Consider the following 21151-nt stretch of genomic DNA (forward strand, 5'->3'; position numbering starts at 1 on the left):
TGAGGGCTGTTGGCATCCTCCTGCCTCAACTCCCCTCTCTAGTTTCTCCCCTTCCCGTGTGCGATGACCTCCGTTCTGCCCCATTCTGCTCTGTTCTCCTCAACCATCTGCACACCAACATCTTGGTGTGAACAGTGACCGGCTGTTAACAACGGAACAGGGAGGACCTTTAGCATACACTCACTTTCCAGTTTTCCATGAGTTAATAAGAAAGATTAATTTCTCGGGGATTCCAGTATTGCTTAAATAAATAACAACTGGCTGTTACAGTCTCTGAGGTAGGAATGTTATTTCACAATGTCTGGCCAGGAAACAATATTGCATATTGATATTTTTCTGTTCACCACTTAAAGTATCTGTCTGTTCTAACACACGGCTTATTTGGGGGCAAGACTTCTGAAACATGCTTAGGCTCAGAAGATTTTGTTTAGGATCCCAATTTAAGTGGCTTCCTTTTGAAGAAACACTGAGCCTTTGGCAACTCTTACTGGTATTTGCAGAGCAGTGAGGTAGAGCAGTTTGAGGGAAGGCTCTGGTGATTAGCGGGTAGAGTAAGGACCATTAGCAATGGCCTTTATCTTTCTTGGTAGCTGCTGTATCACAGAGCAGATAAACACTGGTGTCAGTGTCTGTCTCTGCAAGCAGCTAACGCTCCGTTCCCGTTTTCTCCCACCAGGTCATCCTCTTTCAGTACTGACCGCGCAAACTCTTCCTCACCTGCCCCTGGCGCTACCAGCACCGCTGCCCCTCAGCCGCTGAAACGCAGCGTCCAGCCCGAGGCACCGGGTGTCAGTCACGCGGGAGAAACTCCGATCCAGCATTCTCAGTTCTTTCCATTGACCAGCATCTCACATCCACTCTGATTTCTCCAGCGACACTCTGTGTATGTGTGTGTTGAGTGCAGAGTTACATTTTTCACTTGTTTCTTGTGGACTTGTAGAATGACCGTGAGTCTCTCCAGGGCAATGCCAGACACAGTCAAAATTAGTGACTCTGCTGTGCTTGCAAACCTTGCTCCCAAACCCATGGGAATATGAACAAAGCGGAACATGCCGAGTCTCGGGGGGGTCGATGATCACCTCTGAATATGAAGGAAGGAGGAATTTACGTGGTTTGGCCTGATTCTCTTTTTGCACCAGTGAAGCGCTGTCGGTTCCCGGACATCCCTCCTTATTTCCACTTGCACGTGTGAAATCTGAAATGGGCTTTTTTGGCTCAGCAACTTGATATATACACAGACCTTCCTGAGCCAAACTCGCAGGTAGCTGAGACTCCACTAAGTGGAAAACATGATGCCAGCTGGAAATAGGCAGTTTTCCTTCCTCCTCGAAGTGCTTTAGAATCACATGTCCTTTGATTTACTCCAAGGTAAGTAAATCTTAGTGTTTTTCCCCCCAATTTATAGGAGGGGAAACCGAAATGTCCTAAACTGAGAGGATCCGTGGGGGTTGGTGGCAGAGCCAAGTTTAGCACCCTGAAGTTTGTGATTGCCGACTTGTTCTTAGAGCACCGAGTATCTCTCTCCTCTCACAGCCATCTGCCAAATCTTTTTAAATCCTTTTTTTATTCTTGCTCTTTATTAACAAGCTACTTTATTTCCTTGGAGTCATATTGGATCACAAATGAGTGATTTCAGAATGTACCTACACAAAACTCTTAGACACTCCATACTCTGGGACTGGGAAATCCCGAATGGAAGCTGACCAGAAATGCGTAGAAATGTTCTGCCCTGGTGTGGACCCCAGTGCAGTCAGTGGAAACAGTGGGGTAGAAACCAGAGGCCAGTTAAAAAGGCGAAAACTGCAATAAGGCCAGCAGGACAGCGGCTAACGGAGCGGACAGCAAGGTGATGGCGCATTCCTGTGTTGCTCTGAGTCCCAGTGCTGTCCCTCGCTGGTGTTTGCTGCAGCAAAGGAAGCACTCAGCCCCAAATCCGGGAAAAAAACCCGAAATGATCCTTCATTGACGGGAATAACAAAAAGTAAACAAGTAAGCTTTGCCAGCCCTTCTCTGTTCGCGCTTGGCCAGGAGCAGGTCTGTAAGGAAACCTCTCTCTGTGCAAGCACACGGGTCTGTCTTGCTGCGCGCGGTCTGTGAGGCTGTGCTTCCAGCAACGGGAAAGGCCACCCCGAGCCACCATTAGCACGTAATGTGACCGAACTGTGCCTGGGGAACAGAAGACATGGATCCATACATCACACAGCTTGTTTTTAATTGGAACTGTAGAGACGTGTGGTTTTCTCTGGATCCTGGATCACTCTGCAGCATTGGCTGGGTGGGCAGCCGTCCCGCCGGTTTGGCCAGTCGGTGTTGCACGCGTGGCAAACCTTCTCCTGCCCGTGTCCCTGAGCTCTGTGTGATACCAGCGCTGCACGCGTGGCCCCGGGTGACGGTGAGGCACGCTCGCCACGCCGGCTGTGGAGGGGACAGCATGAGGGGCCCAGGTGGCCACCAAGACCTCGTGGTTTGAGAAGTAACCGAATGCAAGCATGCATCGATACTGGTCGGAACAAATATATATGTACATACACACATACCTCTGTGTGTGTATATATATATTAAAAAAAAATACAGAGAGAGAGAATGATGGCAATAACTTGGCCAGTTGGGTCAGTATTCTGCCTAATTGCAGCCAGCAGTCAGCAGCTCTATCCCAAATTTAAAATAACATTTGAAAGGTGAGAAGAAATTAAGTTTGCAAGGTATTATTGTCACCTCCTGGTGTGCAAATAGCCATTTGCAGTGTGTAGCCAGTGACGAGGCGCGCCAGCCCTGACTGGAGCCACCGCTGCCCAAGTGTCCCCTCGGGGAGGGAACAGCCACCAGTTGAACCCGTTGCAGTCACTTTTCTTCATGTCTGTAGCCATGAGAGCAGGACGGGTGGTCCCTTCATTGGCTATTGGAGCATTTGTGACCGTGAGGTTGCAGTGGGTTGTGGTGTCCACACACAACAGCCTTGAGATGCTGGTGTTGGTCAGCAGGGTCACCGGGGCCCAGCGTTCTTCTCCGTTTGTGCTCGCGCATCCTAATGACGGTTTAGTTGTGGAATTAGTGCCATAAATGAGTGCGTAGCTATTTCACTGAAGACTGAAGGAGAGACTTCAGGCTCTAGCTTGACCTGACATCCCACAGTACTTGAGATTCCCACAACTGTTTGGCTGAGGGAGGAAACGGTTTGTTGCATTTCTCTTCTGTCTCGGCGGTGCGTTGAAAGGGAAACTCTTTCATATATACCTGCTAAATATCAACTTAGTTACTGATCAAAAAAAGCCCACTTGTGAAATGTACTGTATATCGAGGTTGTGGTAACGGACGGGGCTGGCGGGGCCGAGGGTGCGGGTGCTGCTCCGGGGGCACCGGCTCTGCCGGGGGGCACGTCCCCCCAATGGGTAGCCAGGAGCAGCTTTGCTAATTCAGAAATCATTCAGAATGCTCTGTTTATATTAAGCCCAAATTGTTTGCAAAAACTGGAAGCAATTCAGCTTGTGCAGTTTTTAGAGCTAATTATGTGTATGGAAAATACTCAACTGTACCCAAGAATGTAAGAAATCCTCTAATTTATTCAGTACATTGTTTCACAACGTATTTCACACTGACTGTTGCCACTGAACCAAACCTTATCTCAGGTCATTTGCATTCATCTCCTGTCTGTAGATTAAAAAGAAAATAAAATGAAAATCATTCTCACTTTCTTAGTTTATTCAGTAATTGCCAAGCGGGTTCTGGAGCAGCAACGCAGCCTCTGCGTACTCAACTTCCCCAGTTGCTATTTACAAAACCTTTTGCAGACAAAAGCCAATGAAGACAGCCAGCGAAAGGCTTTTCACCCGGGTTTAACAAGGTAACTAAATATGGTGAGGGTCTGAAAGTGGAATGGTTTACAGTTTTATTACTGATCTTGTTTTTTGGCTCATGCTGGTTAACACCAGCGCCCGAGCTAAAGGTGCTGACACAACGTGCTCGTTGGGGCAGGAGTGGGAACCAGCCCTGCGCTAGCAGGGACGTATCTGCAAGATGCCAACTATCGACACAGCGGTTTGATTTCATCTGCCGGTCATTTGTTGTCGCATGTTGCAATTCTGCATGTCTTGGCTACAATGGTTAAAAAAAATTTCTCTGAATGAGTGGACAGTCAAGACTAATATTTATTTTAAATAAAAGTAAAACTAAATTGTAAGCACTTTTTTGTAAAACCAATGTCTGTTTTGTTACATACTTTTAATGTTGTGCTTTGTAAATGTCTTATTTGTGTAATAAATAAAGTTAATGCAAGTAGAAGTGCTGGCACTTACATCCAGAAAATGATGTAATTCCATTTTCTTTTATTTTTAAATACTTTCTGGCTTACTAATCAAGCAGCAACCCACCCAGTTTTCCTCTTTTATTATTTTGTTAAACTCTGGCTTCAGGAGAGTTCAACAAACGTTCGTAGTAAATGGATATAATTTCCTAGTTAGCAAACCAGTCATTAAAGAATACCTCTGGTGTACATTATTACAATGATCAATCAATATCAAAGTACTGAGCAAAAAGAGAGGAAAGGAATTCACCAGGACAGCTAACTAAAATCTGGGAAAATAATGTTGATTAAGATGGATTTGAATGACTTCAACACCGAATCTGAGGCACTCTTTTTAACAAATTGTTTTCAGGCTTAATAACGTGTGTATGTACCACAGCACACACCTCTCAGCAACATCATTGTGCGCACAGTCTGCTGTTTTCCGTGGCTTTTTCCCAGCATGACTGATGAAATGATTATTTCCATTTTTGTTTGTGCTGACAGAGATGACAAAAAGATTATATTCTTGTGGAGGGAAAGGGTGAGACAGATCCAGAAGGACAAATTAGGTCTTTTGTGAATCAGATTACCTGCTTTGGAATATTATCGTCTAGCAAAAGCTCTTCTCATGGTTTCGGTTGATGTTCAGTTGTTTTATACCCGGCTTTCCGGCAGGTCCCAATGATCCATTCGTGCTCATCATCGTCTAAAAGAGAGATAAAGAAATGCCAACTATCACCATGTCCGACCTGCTTTTTGCATCACTGGGGTGCAGCTTGAATAAGCAATTTTGCCTTTGAGAAATCAATCCCTTTTTAGCCAATGGCATCTCTTAGAATACAGTTTGTTTTCTTTAAAGGACCGTGTGCTGTTCTGTTGGAATCTGACAAGGCAGGAGGTGCTGGATCTATGGCAATGACTCTGATTATTTGTCTGTTTGATAAGATTAACTTGGGTGAAACGATGAGATTTACAAGTATATATTTTATATTTTGGCTTTCTGGCAGATGTGCTGGAGATTACGTTGAAACTATCAGAAATGAAGATCCATTTTTTAAATTCCGTGTCTGCATTGCTTGTTGGTTTATGAAAAGTGAAGGTAAAGCAAAATCCATAGGCAAAGGCTGGGTTCTTGTCTTCCAGCTTTTCCTTCAGCGCTGTTTTTGAAATGTGTGTTATGCCAGGTATGGATAAGCAGATATAATGGCTGATAGATATTTTAGAGCATCTTTTGTGTCCCTTGTTAGTATTCACGTCTGTCATATTTATTCTCAGAGCATAATGACAGCGTGGAAAGAAAAAAAATCAAAGACAATGTAGGAGAAAACAATTGTCCAGCAAAGTTTGAATAGAAATCTTGTGTATGATTGGGAAAAAATAACTTGGCAGATGTTAATATGTGGCTTCTTAATTCTGGGGATTTAAACAGTCCTGTCTCCAAAAACCATTCTACAGCCTTTTCTTTTGTTTGTGTCAGGGAAAAGAGATCAGTGCAGAGCAGGAGAAGCAAACTTCAAAAAGCCTTGAAAAAGAAAATCAAAGTATTACTTACAACAATACCTGTATTTATTTTTCTATAAATGAAATGTAGTAGAGCTGCTGCTTGTGTTTACCACTGTCTTAGCAAATTCACATCAGCTGCCTGGGATGTGTATTTCTAACCTGCCTCCATTTAAATTTTAAGGGGTTTGTAGCAGCCCTTATTACCTGAAAGAATAGATGATTGCGGGCAGGATGGAGCCAAGGGGGCTGTAATCTCGGTGCTGGGACCATTGCTTGGCATAGCACCTAATCCCATTTATTGTATTTACACAGCTGCCCTGCTCCGCTGAGCTCCCTGCCTAGGTAGAAAGCAGCATGTTGGTGCTTGCAAGGAGACCCATTTTCATGGGGATCTTGGACCTTTAAGGGAAAGCGACACAATAGCATTAGAAATGCAAAATGTAGGAAGGTCCTGGGCACAAAGTTGTGCTGATCTGAGAAGTGAAAGTTCAGAGAAGGGTGTGTGACAAATTAGGTCTGATGCACAAGTCTCCAAGCTTGGGGGCTACTCTTATTGATTGCAGTGGGGTTTGACTCATCCGCTTTGTCTTTCTTTTTTATATATATATATTTTTTCACGCTGCGCTCCCTTTCCTCTCATTCCCGTTGCAGTGAGTTGAGTGCTGGCCTTGGCTTCTCCCAGGGTGCTGCTGGCCAGCAGCTCTGGTGGCATCCTGGCCACCACCTGTGCCGAGGCACCATCCCTCAGCTGGAATGGCACGTTTCTCGGTTGGGTACAAGCCAGCAGAAAGCAAAACGCTGAAAAATAAGCTAAAAGGGAAATTAAGAAGATGCGCGCTGAATCTTGCTTAAAGACCAGGCAATCCTGGCAGAGGCAGCGATTCCACTGAGGGCTGCGGCAGGAATGCAAATGTGGTCCTTAAGCTTTCTTAAAAACAACATCAAAGCCATAATCAATGTGCTGGCTTTTGTTCTATGCACTAGGTGTTCCGGCGCAGTAATGATGCCATCACGTGAGCCTCGGCTGGAACAGATATTGTCCAGCCTCGCTATCTCTGGGATTTTAGCTGGAAGCGCCTTAAGTGGAAAAATAGAATATATAGTTTATCTAAGCTTGTAATAATTGCAAGAAAATGAAACTTTGTCTATTTCTGCCATGGTGAGGGAATAAGCAAAACTTAGAGGTGCTGTACATCGGCACTCTCGCTGGTGTTTGGGTGCAGATGCATGTGGCTCACCCGAGTGCCAGAAATGGCCAGCCTGCCTCCCCAGGGACAACCACACGCCCGCTCAGCTGAGCCGCGCGGGAGGAGCTGAGAAGGGCAGACGCGAACTCGCGTTGCCCAGATTGTTTCCTTCTGTGCTGCGTGTTTTCCTGCTCTCCGAGGAAAGCACACAAGGCAGGTTGCTCTAAGGATTTTAGCTCCCTGGACCCATCCCAAAACGTCTTGGTTCACGCAGTGATCTGATCCCGTGCAAATTAAATACATGTTGGTAAGCGCTGCTTAACGTGCATGTGGTTTAATCAGATGCAAAAGCTGAATGAGCTATATGAATTTCAACTTTCTATAGGAGAAGGAAAAATAGATGTAATGACTCACTATTCCAAAAAATACCCTAAAGCAAATCTGCAGAACTGGGGTTCGAGGCAGGCGCACCGCACTACTGCTCCTCACATTGGGCAAGGGGAAATGGGAGAATGATCCAGCACAAGCCCAGAGATGAGAATGGCTGCAGGGCTAGCTATGCGAGAAGAGGCAGGGAAATATTAGAATGTAAAGAGTTAAGCTATGGTAAAACATACTTTTGCTACACTAAAGAAGACTGGTTGATAATTACTGTAGTTTTAGGGCTATTTGAATCAGTGCAGCTGCAACCTCTTCAGTAGTAACCCCTGAAACAAGACAAACTGGGTTTATTGTACTGAACAAGTCTTAAAGCTCCTCCCTGATTGTTAGTAATTGGCAGCAATGGACTTAACAGCCTCTTGACTACCCTTTTTACACTCTACCTGACTGTGCAGCTAACAATTTAAATCACAGATGCCGATCCCTCTTTGTGGCAGCTGCTTGTTAACTACACGTTCCTCTCTTTCTGTCACTGGCTGCTTCCATAACCCTGCAACACCAGGGTTAGATTGGAGAATCACATTTCATCAATATTTAAAATGGAATTAAACCTTGAAGTTTGATTAATGCTACCGGATAGTGAGTTGTAATTACTATTTTGCAAATTGCAATTGTTTGAATATGTTAATATGATTGTCTAAGCACATCTTCACCTTCAGAAGTAATTTTCCTTTTAAAAAAGATTTGAAAAAAAAAAAAAACAACCCACCAAACTCTTTAATCAGTGGTGAATTATCAGCCTGTGCACAATTAGGTGGTGTGGGGCTCTCCATGTTGTGTGCTGAATTTTGTGTCAGCATGTTTATCTTTAAAAGTTTATCCATTTTTTTAGATTTTCCTCAGTAGAATATACATTCATGGAACAGACTTTGCTGAAGACCATTGACCACGTTGATATTTGAAGGTAAAGGAAAAAAGCTTTGTCTGAAAATGTTATTGCAATGTGCTGTATCCCTATTCAGTTAGTAAAGGTTATTTCATCCAAAGTTAATGAAATATTGTTATCATGACATATCATTGAAATCTTGAAACAGAGACAGTGAGAGATTTGAATGTATGAGCCGTTAGAATACATGTGAGTATTGACTGATTCTTTTGAATTATTTCCTTCTGTCTCAGTCAAAAACAAGAACAGTTTTCTAGCACCCACAAGACATATTTTGAGTATTGTGGGCCAGCCCCTCAGCCAGCCCAAACCGGGCTAACTTCTTTTTAATTTTGGTAATTAATGCAGGCTGTTTTCGTTAAGCAGGCAGAGGCGTCGGAGCCGGCCCTGGCTCCCCCCGCACGATCCAGCCCCGCAGCAGCGCCTGCCCGCAGCGGTGATTGACCAGGGCCGCGGGTCCCGCTCACCTGCTGTTGGACAGGGGCTGCGCAGCCAACAGGTCAGTCCGGGTAGAGGCCTTTTAGGCAAATAAGACCCAACTAAATCAGTTGGTTGTCCTATGTTCCTGTAAGTAACCCATTTCAAAATTTGTTCTTCTCAACAATTGTTGCTTTGCAAGTTTCTTCCTTAGTTTGGGTGGCTTAGCGGAAGCTCCAAACTCCCTGTCCAAAAGGGGTCTGTCAAAAATGCTGTTAGGTGTGTTCCACAGCGAGCTCAGACTGCAGCCCGCTTAAATCAGTGCATTTCTGCTCAACATCTCTGCAAAACGAAACCACTTGTCTCATTTTCAATGCTCAGTCTAGGAGTAGTGGCAGAAGAGACTTTCCCAGCTACGCGCTGCAGATTTATCTCTCAGCCAGGATTAGAAACAGCTGAAAATTCAGGGTGGGCTTGCTTCAGTGTGCTTCCAAGGGACGACATGAAAATATACTGTAATTTAGGTGCATTTAATCTTCCTATATTAAATGCATATTGCAAAGTTTAGAACGATTTGCTTCGAGCTATTGCATTTCTGCGTTGCTTGTGGCAACCTCAGCCATGAGCGACTCCCGAGGACCCTGCACCCCAGGTGTCGGCCATGGCTCGTGGGAGCCGGTGTTTACAGCAGACAATCCTTGACCGAGAGCGGAGTTTCCTCTCTGTTTGCAGAGGGCCAAGCACACACAGACCATTGTAAACAACAGTATCGTTTAATTCTTTCGGGTGCCGGGCTCCTCCCGTCACCCGCAGCGCAGTTTATCGCGTTCTTCCACTGCACAATTCCCCTGGCGTGTGATAGCATCTCGGCCGTGGATCCTGCCTGGCACACCCCTCTCATTTCCACCACCCTCTCACATCCCCAGCACCACTTTCCTTACTGCACCTGACCCCACCAACATCAACGCTGGCAAGAAAATGGAAAATACATTTCCAATTAACCTTTGCTTCCACCCACAAATTCTCAGCCTTCCATTTACTTCTAATTACTGTAATTCCAAAATGGCCCCCAAATGAACTTTCCATCTCTCCTAAAATTTGTTTTCACATGAACCGTATAGTTGAATATAAGTGCCTATAAGACTTGTGTGTAACCTATTTAATGGATACACAATAGGATGGCCGGCACACAAACAAAGGTGTTATTCTTGGCATGCCACTATTTGGAATTGAAATTTTCACAGGTTTTTTTTAAGACCAGGAAGCCACAAGGGACAATATATCTGCAAAAGCTATAGCTACTGAAATTATTGTAGTAACTTACATCACGATGCATATATTAATATTATCATTGTTGGCTGTAGTCTTGAATATAAATAATATTGACTCATTGCTATATAAAAATATATTAAAAGAGCATATGATGGGTAGGAGAATTGGTCCAACATTTTAAAAAGTGTTTGGGGTAGAGTAAGAATAGACACGAAGCTACTTCTTGTAGGAGTCTGGGGTCTTTACATTAGATAGACTCCGCTTCCTTCTGCCATCTCCACTTCCACACCCATTGTTTGCCTTCCCCCCCAGCCATCCCAGTTGGACACTTGCTGATGTGCTGTCTCTCCTCCGTTTAAGATCTGGCTCCTCGACTCATTTATTTGGTAAGCATGGGAGATTATTTAGGTCCAAAGCTCTCACCTCAAGACAAAAGCTCTCCAACCAAAAAATAGGAAGAGATGGATGAGCGACACTTGGAGATCCAGAAGAAAGAGCTATGATGCCATTTGTAACCTTTCCCTTAATGTAATATTTTTCAAATCTTCTGACTGTTGTAGAAGCAGTGGGTCTGGAAAGCAAGAACCAGGAAACTGGAATTGTATGAATGTGGGTAAAAAAACCCCATGTCCTGGGACTGGACATAAGAGAAAAAAGTGTGTGGGAGATGGAGGAGACAAGATCAAGAACTGAAGTTGTGCAGACTTGTGTAGAGCTTTGTGGGCAAGGAAAACAAGCTGAGTGCCACGGTACACAGAGAAAATATGTCTTGCAATGCTGTTTTGGAGGAATATGAATCAAAGAGGCCAGAGAAAGGAGTTAGCAGGAAAAAGGACAAGCACTTCAGCTGTTTCGGGAACAGCAAATGGCTACTCACAGTTGTGAGCTCTACTGTTGTAAATGGAGAGTAGTATTGGCTCTCTGCTCTACAAAACCCTGCTTTCAGAAATAAGTTTGTCAGCCAAAGCAAAGAGAAAAAGATCAATGGATTGCAAGAAACAGCATTTAACATAAAAATGAGTAAAATTTACAATTCAGTTAACTTGTTAGATGTTAAAAAATCAGCAAACAATAGACACAATTTGTTTTGTTCGGAGCCCAGAGGTAGAGACCAAATCCTCTAAATTAATTTCTGCAAAAGCTGGGGTTTTTTTCCAAACAGGTCTGGATCCTATTCGTTGTAGAATATACTGATTACCAACTATTTTTAAGAGCTTTACACAAACATTATTTCTTTTGTTGTGTGAAATGCAGAATCAGCCATCTGGCAAATGCCCCAGAGCTAAAATCTTTTACATGACATATAATTCAAAATGATTAAATATACAACAGAAAATAGCTATAGCATTGCACTTAAAATAGCATGAACTTTTACTGCCGATCAAAACTGATTTCTTTAGCTTAACAAGTATCCAAAGAACAATTATTTGAAGAGCTTTTAAGAGTTTCAATATGTAGGAACTAAACCTCATCTAAATTCAGTATCTTAAGTCAAATAAAAAAGAAACAAATGTACAAAAGATTAAATGGTCCTGCGTTATAAGTAGACATTTAAATCTATGGGAAGCTAAATTCATTCGAACAAAAATACTATATTCCCTCTGTAAGTGTGTTGCTGGGGCTCTCCTCTCCTCTCCTTTGCTAAGGGCATCTGCCAAAACAACTCTTACATTCTTAGGCAATGAGCAGGGACCAGCCTGGAATCAGTGTTCATCCACTCCCTCCATCAGCAGAACGGGCAGTTTCAAAGAAGAACAGGGAATAAAGCTCCGTGCACGATCCCCAGGAGCAGTCAATCTTTCTTCCTGCACCACAGCCGACTTGAAGTTAAACTTGCTGTCTTCTTTCCAGAAATACTCCAGGCCTGAAAAATTGCCAGGTCTTCATCCCACACCCAGTTCTCCAGTAGTTTATGAGAAAGAGCACGCAAACATCTGCATGTATTTGGGGTACATGAGGGTAGGTACAGAAATATTACCCTGTGCAATTATTGAGCGGTTATGGCTCTGTTTCTCAACTACATTTTTCAGACAAGTCTACATTTCTCAAAAAGCACTCGGTGCAAGTCAGCTCTGAGTTGTAAGACAAAAACATCTAAATGTAGGAGATTTATCTCATGGATTTGCACACTTGGATAAACCCAGAATGGATGAATATGTCGCTGTGCACTTTCAAAAAATTTTGCTTCTAAATTCTTTCAGAACAAGTATAAGAATCTTCATGCCAAGGTAACAATGTGAGGAAACTGTACTACAGTCTGTGATTACTAAGGCTCAGAATTAAAATGGCTTTGCACCCTTGCCTGTGGAGTTGGGTCAGCCTCGCAACCAAGGGACGTCAGACATTCTAACCCCAGACTTTTCTAAATGATAATAAAATAATGTTCTTGAGTCTTGACCTTTTCAGCTCATAATGATTCCTGAAGCAGCAGGATTTTTCCTGCTGCTTTTGACAAGACTTCCAGGCTTGTAGAAATCCCAAACTGATTGCTGGCTGGCTTGGCATTGCAGCAACACCAAAAACTCTCCTCCTGATAAGATGCTTGTCCTGGTTTTCCTGGCCGAATCGTGCTCTCAATAACATGCGTGTTAATTCAGTTACCTGCCTGAGCTTTCACGGTAAAGGCAGGCTTTGTGTCTTTTCTATGATTTAACCCATCCTGGGGAGAACCAGAAGAGAAACAGAGTGATTTTCATCTAAGTGTCTTTGCTTTTCATCAGCAGAGAGGTGACCCAGGCAATCTCCTGTAATCTCTCCGTGCCAGTAGAAGAAAATTCCTATTACTGACTGTATTTTCTCTTTGAAAGCTATAGGCTTCTTTGATGTTTGGGGGTCCTAAAACCTGGATGTCTCTGCTCTCCTTGTACCTCCCTGCTTTGCATTAAAAATAACATCATATATTTTCTACTTTTCACTGACAAACTGGGAAATCTCGCCATCTCTCTTTTTGACCAAACACGGTTACAAAGGTGCCAGGAGTCCTATTTCTGGAAAGAAAAAACATATAATAGTCCTAGTGAAACAGGAGTCTAGTACTAGCATCTATTCAAAACAAACAACCTATCTTCTTACAAATGAGCATTCCTATTCTTATTTATGTGTCCAATTTCGCGTACTTCACAATACTGGAAAAAAGAAAAGATTGAAGAACACATGGAGAATCAAGAGAAATTTGAGCATCCCCGAGGAAACAGAGGTTTAGGGATGGAGCAATAACTGCAGGACTTTAATGAGAATTTGGAAAACTTTGCTAGATAAAAACGCTTAAGAAAACTGTTGCTGTCATTTAATTCCCTGGGCCTGATTATGTTTTCACGATGGGCCTTTGCACTGCTTTAGCAGTAAGAGCTCGTTCAGTAAATGAGGATCAGACCTCCACGCTCGCGAAGAGCAAGGCTTGCCAAATTCACCAGCAGCCTCCCCGGTGCTCCACACACGCTCATCTGGACAAAGCAGCGAGGAGAGCAAACTCGGTAGTTTCGAATGGCGTCTCCTATTTTCTGGAGCGGTACCGGGACGCTGCCCGTTTGGCCGCAGGCCGGTGCCAAGGCCGCGCGCTTCCTCGCCCTCCTTCCCAAACAAACCAGAAACAATCAGAAATGGCTCCGTCCCAGGGTGAAAGGTGAGAACCGGAGCGCTCTGAACGCCTGCTGCCAGACCCGAGGAAGATCGTGTCATTTTGGTAAACCTGTCAAGCTGTTGTAAGAACTTCCTGAATGCTTCCTACCATCTGCTTTTGATGCTTTCAAGACTTGGCTGGAAGCCTGGAGGTTTTCCTGCTCCTTCCTGCCCAACCTATAATGGAGCAATTCTGGATCTGTTCCCTGTCATCCCAGCCTCTTCCTCAGTTTCTTCTGCTTACAGCTGGCGTTTTTTCTCCTCTCTTTTTTTTCCTTACCGCAGTGGCCTTGTGTCCTGAATCATCTCTCCTGGGGCGGTAAGAGTTCCTCTGATGTCGAGCAAGTGCCGGGCTTTTCAATTGTGTTCGTGTTCTTGAGAGGAAGGGTCTGGCCCACACGACACATTCCTCCTTCACACTCACATCAACAAGTTTAACTTTGTGTACAGGGCTCTCAATGGAACCGCCATGCAAAGCACCTCTCCAACAACTCCATTGGGCTGCACGCCGCTCCGCTTAGCAAATATTGATTGATATAGTTTGTAGGGTTTGAGATAAATGTCATAAAGGACAATGAGTTCAAAGAACAGATTAAAAAACAATAAATTGAATTCCAAGGCGTTCCCTCCTGTCCTAATCTGTGTAGGTTCCTGTGTTTTTGGAAAGCATGGTGCTTATCTTCCTCATCAGTAGGCCCACTGCATTCCAGTATTTTGGATCAATGCCATTTGTAATAATCTAGATCAGTTTTTATTCAACGTTTATAAAACAGGCCATGTATCATAGGGTATATTTTATAGCAGATGGTATCTCCGATTCATTTAACCCCCCTTCACTTCCCTCCTCCAGTATCACAGTGTATACATATGAAAACTCCTGAAAGTTGAGCTGAGCAGAATTTTTTCAACAAATAGTAAATCCATCGAAAAGATGGAGATTCCAAGCAACAAAACTGTTAAACTGTGTCACACTGAAGTGGAAACGTTCTGCCTTCTGCAATCACCAAGTGTTGCAGTTTGGACATGAAGGAGACAAAAAAAGAAGTGGGGTGGGTGGATGGGTGCTTTCGGAAATAATTTTAATTTTTAAAAAATCTGCGCTAAAAAGGTGATAAACACAAAGGTTAAACAGCCAGAACACACAGCGCTTTTTCAAGTCAGATTACACTTATTGAGTTGTCCCACTTCTGCGTGTTTTTAATTTGAAAAGTTTCTCTTTTGGCTTGATGAGAACTAATTCGCCCTGAGGCTTATTAATTTGAGTATTGATCCACAAGACTCAGTATTTGCCAGACTCTACCTAGAACACAGCCATACAAGGTGACAAGAAAGGTCCCTGTTCAGCAAGGTATTTTAACATAGCCCTAAGACCTATTTCAATAAAACGGTCTCTTCTAACATTTAGAGGTAAGCACAAGCTTAAGCCCTTTGCTGGTTCAGAACACGGAGTTTATTCCCTTTCAGGATGGGTGATGTGCACCTTACAGCCACTCCCTTGCCTGAGATCATCATGGGAGAGACTCAACATCTTCCTGAGATTAACATACCAAACGGTAATAAAATACATTTATTTATATCTGCTTGGGAATACCTCATTGTAATTTTGCAAAATATGATTTATACAACTCTGGGGATACAGAAATCACTGATAAAAATAAATAGGTAAAAAATATTTTAGGTCGGTGATAACAGAATCAAATAATGGACTTTTAAAATGTTTTACATCGAATCACGCATCCCAGAACATAACATGACAAATAAACTCAGTTTACCTTGCAGAAGAAGTGAATCATACCTGCGTTTCTCAGAAACCTGAGTTTGTAGTCAACAACAACCCTGGTTTCAGGATCATAGAATCCATCACCACAGTCGTAACATCCTTGTGGGATATTTCGGGGAGGATCCAGATTTGTAAGCTGAGAAATGCCTAAAGAAAACAACAACAACAAAGGGTTTGCTTTATTTTGCCCTTTAATTTTGCATTTGTGCCTTTGATCAAGATAACTAACAAATATTGCATTTCCACTGCATTTACTATAAAAACAACGTGGTCACCTTACAATAAATTGTATGAAACTTTTTGCCAATTTTAAAGATAGAGAAAATGAAAATGGAAAAATCCATATACTGAAAATGTGTGATAAAAAGATATCACTTTGATTTCCTCATTCACAGTCCTGTGATTCAGCCCACTGAGCGAACATTACACATCTGACCCCAAACTCCAAAACGGGGCCAGGGGACTTGCTGGCCTCCCTGCACGGCTACACGTCATCGCCAAAATATCCTATCTATAAAGAAGAGTATTTTATGTATTACATTATGTATTTTAGTCACTTGTTCTTCATAAATATTTTTGCCTTTTGACTACAGGCGAATAGCAATATTACAAAGGTCTTTAGCAAAAATATAGACTGGACACAAATGTTTATGTTGGTATCTACTAAAAAGCTACGTGGGACCGACGCGTTCAAACTTTATTGGATCTTCTGGATGTAAGTGAATTGCTTTTGCTCAAGTTTTCTATATTAAAAGCACACTGCTAATGCAGTGAGGGCGAGATGTATAAAAGGGTTAATGAGGATGTCAAAAGCTGCGGATAACAGAGTCCCGTCCTGCGGGTCGTCACTCAAGAAGAGCCCACGCGGCCGTTGGGCGCTGCTGGAAGGTGGTGTCAGCATTCTTCTGGCAGCGTCCGACGGCCGGGGCCTGAAATTAGCCAGAGCATTTCTGCTCCATGTTACTCATGTAGCCAAATTAATCTTTCTTAGGCAAAGTTGTTAGTTTAATTCCTTCCAGACTCTCAGGATCGCAAACGCAATTCAGTACCTGCTGGTTTAAGACCAAAACAGATTTCTGTGTAAAATCTTCTGTCGTAGCCGTCACAGTAATGCCATTTTTTATCTTCGTATTTGAGACCATCTGCAAAAGTGTATTTCCCCTGCAAAACATGTTCAAGCACAGAGTTAATAAACATGATGGATGGGTCGAGCACGAGCAGGGCCGGCGTTCCCGCTGCCAAAACCGCGCGTTGGCTGCGCACGGGTCCGCGCAGCGCTGGGAACCGCATCTGCGGGACGCCCGGCCCCGAGCGGCGTCTGGGGACGAGATGTGCCGAGGGGACCGAAAATTGGCTTGGCTCAGAAATCCGCTTATTTCAGCTCAAAACCTCCCCCGCAGCGTGGCCTGCGGGCGGGGCCGCTCCGCGGTGGTGGGGGTCCCCCAGCCCGGGGTACCTGCGTGGGCACCCCGCGGTGCCAGAGCGCCCGGTAAGAACCGCCGTCGGGGAACAGCAGCTCTCCCTCTCCGTGAAACATCCCGTCCTTCAGCTCGCCCCGGTACTCGGTGCCCGTCGGCAGCGTGTAGGAGCCCTGTCCCTCCATCCTGCAGGAGACAGAGCAGTCGGGAGGGGCCGGGCGGGCGGCAGCCCCCCTCCCCGCCGGGCCCACCTGCTGCGCACGGTGCCGCCGCGGTACCGCCCGCCCGTCAGCTCCATGGCGGCTCGGCCCGACGGCGCGGCCGCGTCTCCATGGCAACGCCGGGGCGCCGCGGGGACACAAAGCTCCGCCCCCCCGCCCCACAGCCCATGCGCGCTGCCCGCCCCCTCCGGCGGCGCATGCGCGGTGCGGCGGGCGCTGGGGGACGCTCAAGGAGAGCGGCGCCGCCATGCCCGGCTCGCTGCAGGTGCCCTCGCTGGAGGAGCTCGATGTGCAGGAGGTGAGTGAGCGCCCGCGGGCCCTTCCCTTCCCCGCGGGGCAGCGCTGGGCCCGGCCGCCCCCATTGCCGCTGTGCCCCCGCTGCAGGTGACGGTCAGCTCGGCCGTGCTCAAGGCCGCCGCACACCACTACGGCTCGCAGTGCGACCGGCCCAACAAGGAGTTCATGCTGTGCCGCTGGGAGGAGAAGGACCCGCGGCGGTGCCTGCGGGAGGGGCGACAGGTCAACCAATGCGCCCTCGACTTCTTCAGGTGAGCGGGACCCCGCTGCCCCCCGAGCGGCTCCGCCCGGGTCCCTTTCGGGATCTCCCGGGGCCGGTTCGGGCTCTCCCGGTGCACGGCGCCCTTGCCGGGCTTTGTTATTCCAGCGTTGGCACCCACTTGGTTTAATTTAAAATGCTGCCACCACGACCTTCAAACTCTTTATTATTGCTTTTCTAACTCTTGGGGGTGGAGGCCGCGTGCATTGTGTTTTGTTTATTTATGTGTGAATCTGTCCTTTCGTGTGTGTCTCTGTGGTGTCTGCTCCAGAAGTGTGTTGCCCTGGGTTTTGGTTGGGTTGGCAGGGGGGGGTGGAAGGTTTTGCTGCTTCTCCACCTGGCAACTGTGTTATGAATACCAGGAAACCCACCCAAGCTCTTCCCCATCTGCCCTTGCTGTTTCACATTACTGTGAAACCTTGATTAAATGCACCGTTTGCCTCTTCTGACCAAAACTGTAGACCCAGGGTGTGTGCCAGTGTCGTGTTCTTAAGTCACTAGTAAAAGGCTTAGTTTAATTAGCTCAGAGCATGTCCACTTCTAGTATAGCAGCTATCAGTCAGAGAAAATTGTGTTCTAAACACGTTTTCTTGAGCTCGAGAGGTCAAATTAATTTGGAAATATTACAACATCATATAATGTACACTAAATTGTTTTACAAAACAAGGATCTCATAGGGAGAAGCTGTGTGCATCAACCTAGCAAGAATACCTTCCACACATTGGTCATTACTATCCCCACTTGTACCTACAACGATACAAATGTTACTGGTATTGGTATCAAGTTCTGTTTATAATACTTCAAATACTGACTTCTTTCTGTGATCTCTTACAGGAAGATTAAGACGCACTGTGCGGAGCCGTTTACCGAGTATTGGACGTGCATTGACTATACCAACTTGCAGGAGCTCCGTCGGTGCCGAAAGCAGCAGGCGGTGTTTGATAACTGCGTGCTGGAGAAGTTGGGTTGGGTCAGACCTGATCTGGGAGACCTCTCTAAGGTAACTTCACACCTTCCTGATGGGAAAGACACGTTCTTCTCTCCCTTCTTATGGGCATTTCATCCAGACCAGGGTGCAAACTTCTCCCAGCCAGAAGGTGATTCATGAACTCAACACAGGACACTTGTGGACTTTACTAGAAGTCAAGACTTTGTCAGCTTTCTCCAAAAGACTTGCGTTTTTCTTAGGCAATGCCTCTTTTTTGCTTTTCCTAGCACAGAGACCTTTCCTTTAGCAGTGAAGTTCACACACATTGGAACTATTGTTTGCTTAAGAGAGAAATGTCCCTCCCTGCCCCCTTTTTAAGTACTCTGGAGACAGGAGCTTTCATCGGATTAATGTGTCCTTAGCATTATTTGGTACTTATTGGTAGTTCTTCCTTTAAGTTCTGACTCAATCTAGCTTTTCTATTAAATACTGTGAGGAGTCATATCACTTCTTTTTTCTTTTCAGGTTACAAAAGTGAAGACAGACCGTCCTTTGCCCGAGAATGCCTATCACTCTAGGCCTAGACCAGAGCCGAACCCACCCATTGAAGGAGAGCTGAAGCCGTCTCCATTCGGCAGTCGGCTCTTTTTCTGGTCCTGGTAGAGTGGGCAGACTGTGCTCTAACCGAAGTGCAAAGATTTATTGCTTGCAAATGTAAATTGTCCAGTATGCGTTGGGTATGAGTTTAATGATTAAAGATTCCCCAAACTGTTATATGGCTTAGTAGACTTCTTTAAACATACTCACACATCGCAGCAACCAAAAAAAATGTGATTCCCTGTTTTGCAGAGTGTTCTCTGCAGTCATGCAGGCCTTAGGGCCATCTTAACATTAATGTCAGGTGCTTGATAGTAACTTCCAGGCTTGTTCAAGATGTGTGTAATTGTAGCCTGAGTCTTTGGCGACTGCTTCAGACAATCACAAACTGGGGTGAGACTTTATTTACTGGGTGACAACACTGTCACTTGGATCAAGGAGACTTTCAGAATAAAGACGTTAATGTTTTCCCTTAGTCTTGCAACTGATAATTGTGTATTTTTTTCCAAGGGATTCCTTTTGTATAGGTTTAACCTAAAATCTGTCTCAGAATGAAGTTTTAGTCTGAATCTGTGGCATTTGCTGGGTACCAGGTCAGTACTGATTCTGACACAGGTTCTTGTGCTCCCAGCTGCTTGTTCTTCATGCAGGTGGGTTAGTTGCTTCCATTAAAAAAATAAAAACATTGAGAGAACACAAGGTACTTCATCAGGAAGATCACACTATGTTTTCAACACCTTCAAGGAAAAGTTACCCCCTAAAGGATCTTCGTGTCACTTTAAGCGGTGTAAGAAGGTGGCTTGTCTTCTGTGTCAAGGCCCTGACCTGAGGAGTCTGGAGCAGATTCTTCTCCTTGTTTCACTATGATATTCTTTTTGATAGAGAAGTAAATCCACTTGATGTTTTCTGTAGTATCTAAGGGTCGTATGTTGTATAGGAAGTAGATCTAGACTTTCTTCCACTTCCACCCAATAGCAAGAACCTTATTACAAAGGCCAGAAGAAAAATTAATGAACTTGTTTTCACAAAGCCATATGCAGCTGATCCTGCGAAGACTTGAGTCGTGCTTTGCTCCTTGAGGAGCCTAGCGGTTATTAGGGTCTGAAGATCTACCATCTCCTTGTTTGGGGTGGGATTAAACTGTAATGGGCTAGGAGCTGCAGCATGTGTTTCTGATCCATGGAGCTAGAGGGCTAATTGTATAACATTTATCTAAAAATAGCTCCCGCACCATGCGGCTCACGGGCTCTCGCTGCTTTCTGCCTGGCTGTGTTGACTGGGACTCAAAGCAGGTGCTGTGACATACGTGTTTGCGTTTTAATGTATGTATCGTATGGTCTTACCAGCTCCGTGTCTAAATCCGTGAGATGGTGTGCACCTTTGCACTCCGTGAGGCCACTGCCAGCGTTTCAGAGCAGCCGCACATCACTGAAGAAAAATAGCCTCTTTTCTGCAGAGATTGAAATTAGGACAAGCTCGAGGTCTAATTACATTCAGCTGAGTGAGTGAAATGAGGTTTGGCCGAGTAGAGGATGAATTGTTCTGGGATGTTAACGCGTGTCACATCTGATCTTTTGTTGCTGACCTACTCCAATAGTTAGGCAACCTCGCAGAAAGACTTTTCAGATATTACTTGCTATGTTTTGCTAATAACTTACTATTGTCAGCATAATGTATGAAACATTGCACTGCCGAACATCTGCTTTTGAATAAACAGGCATGGGCATTCCAGTAGTCAGCCCCTAATCATAATTAAAGAGTATTTTTCCCATTAAATTGCTTCTGAAGAGAATGACGTGCATAAATAGGGGAGCAATTTTTTTTAAACAGCCTTTTACGAACCCCACCCTTAAGTTGGCTGGGACTGTAAGGGGGGGAAAATAGTGATTTATGCTGCAGCCTCAGAGCTTTAAGTTTGTTCGTCTGCTTCATGACAGCTGAATCTACTACCTCTTGGGTCAGAGGTGGTTGATCAGTAACGACGCATTGGCCACGTTTAAAAGCCAAAATTAACCGTCTGCTCGCCTGGATTTCCAGTGCAGTTC

The 21151-nt window shown here is 44.8% G+C and overlaps 3 protein-coding genes across 14 annotated transcripts in view; 2 read left to right on the plus strand and 1 right to left on the minus strand.

Annotated features, from left to right (window-relative positions):
• Nucleotides 1-3687, plus strand: part of LHX6 (LIM homeobox 6) — a 16252-nt gene extending 12565 nt beyond the window's left edge. For all 5 annotated transcript variants that reach the window (XM_065035485.1, XM_065035487.1, XM_065035486.1 and 2 more), the window contains exon 10: nt 677-3687. In XM_065035485.1, coding sequence (XP_064891557.1) covers nt 677-697 — 21 coding nt within the window. In that variant the 3' untranslated portion in view covers nt 698-3687. The remainder of the gene's footprint in view (nt 1-676) is intronic.
• MORN5 (MORN repeat containing 5) lies at nt 3541-17180 on the minus strand. 8 transcript variants are annotated; one of them, XM_065035496.1, is made up of 6 exons: nt 17056-17174; nt 16843-16990; nt 16436-16547; nt 15402-15533; nt 4873-4988; nt 3541-3648 (listed from the first exon to the last, which is right to left on the minus strand). In XM_065035496.1, exons 1-5 carry the CDS (start codon nt 17100-17102, stop codon nt 4909-4911), a joined length of 519 nt encoding a protein of 172 aa, XP_064891568.1. In that variant the 5' UTR covers nt 17103-17174; the 3' UTR covers nt 3541-3648; nt 4873-4908. The 8 variants fall into 8 exon arrangements, with proteins under 8 accessions (XP_064891568.1, XP_064891567.1, XP_064891566.1 ...); XM_065035495.1 differs by having other exon boundaries at nt 3541-4092; XM_065035494.1 differs by having other exon boundaries at nt 3541-4779.
• On the plus strand, nt 17152-19283 carry NDUFA8 (NADH:ubiquinone oxidoreductase subunit A8). The gene is made up of 4 exons (XM_065035501.1): nt 17152-17323; nt 17410-17573; nt 18416-18581; nt 19035-19283. Exons 1-4 carry the CDS (start codon nt 17273-17275, stop codon nt 19170-19172), a joined length of 519 nt encoding a protein of 172 aa, XP_064891573.1. The 5' UTR covers nt 17152-17272; the 3' UTR covers nt 19173-19283.
• The last annotated feature ends 1868 nt before the right edge of the window (nt 19284-21151 follow it).

This window comes from Columba livia, chromosome 19 (genome assembly GCF_036013475.1).
Source record: "Columba livia isolate bColLiv1 breed racing homer chromosome 19, bColLiv1.pat.W.v2, whole genome shotgun sequence".
Taxonomy (NCBI): Eukaryota; Metazoa; Chordata; class Aves; order Columbiformes; family Columbidae; genus Columba; species Columba livia.

Coding starts and splice junctions, on each gene's coding strand:
- NDUFA8 (XM_065035501.1), top strand. CDS start 17,273: ATGCCCGGCTCGCTGCAGGTGCCCTCGCTGGAGGAGCTCGATGTGCAG. Junction 17,324..17,409: donor AGGAGCTCGATGTGCAGGAG/GTGAGTGAGCGC, acceptor CCCCCGCTGCAG/GTGACGGTCAGCTCGGCCGT. Junction 18,582..19,034: donor ATCTGGGAGACCTCTCTAAG/GTAACTTCACAC, acceptor TTTTCTTTTCAG/GTTACAAAAGTGAAGACAGA.
- MORN5 (XM_065035492.1), bottom strand. CDS start 17,102: ATGGAGCTGACGGGCGGGCGGTACCGCGGCGGCACCGTGCGCAGCAG. Junction 16,991..17,055: donor GGCGGCACCGTGCGCAGCAG/GTGGGCCCGGCG, acceptor TGTCTCCTGCAG/GATGGAGGGACAGGGCTCCT. Junction 16,548..16,842: donor ACCGCGGGGTGCCCACGCAG/GTACCCCGGGCT, acceptor CATGTTTTGCAG/GGGAAATACACTTTTGCAGA.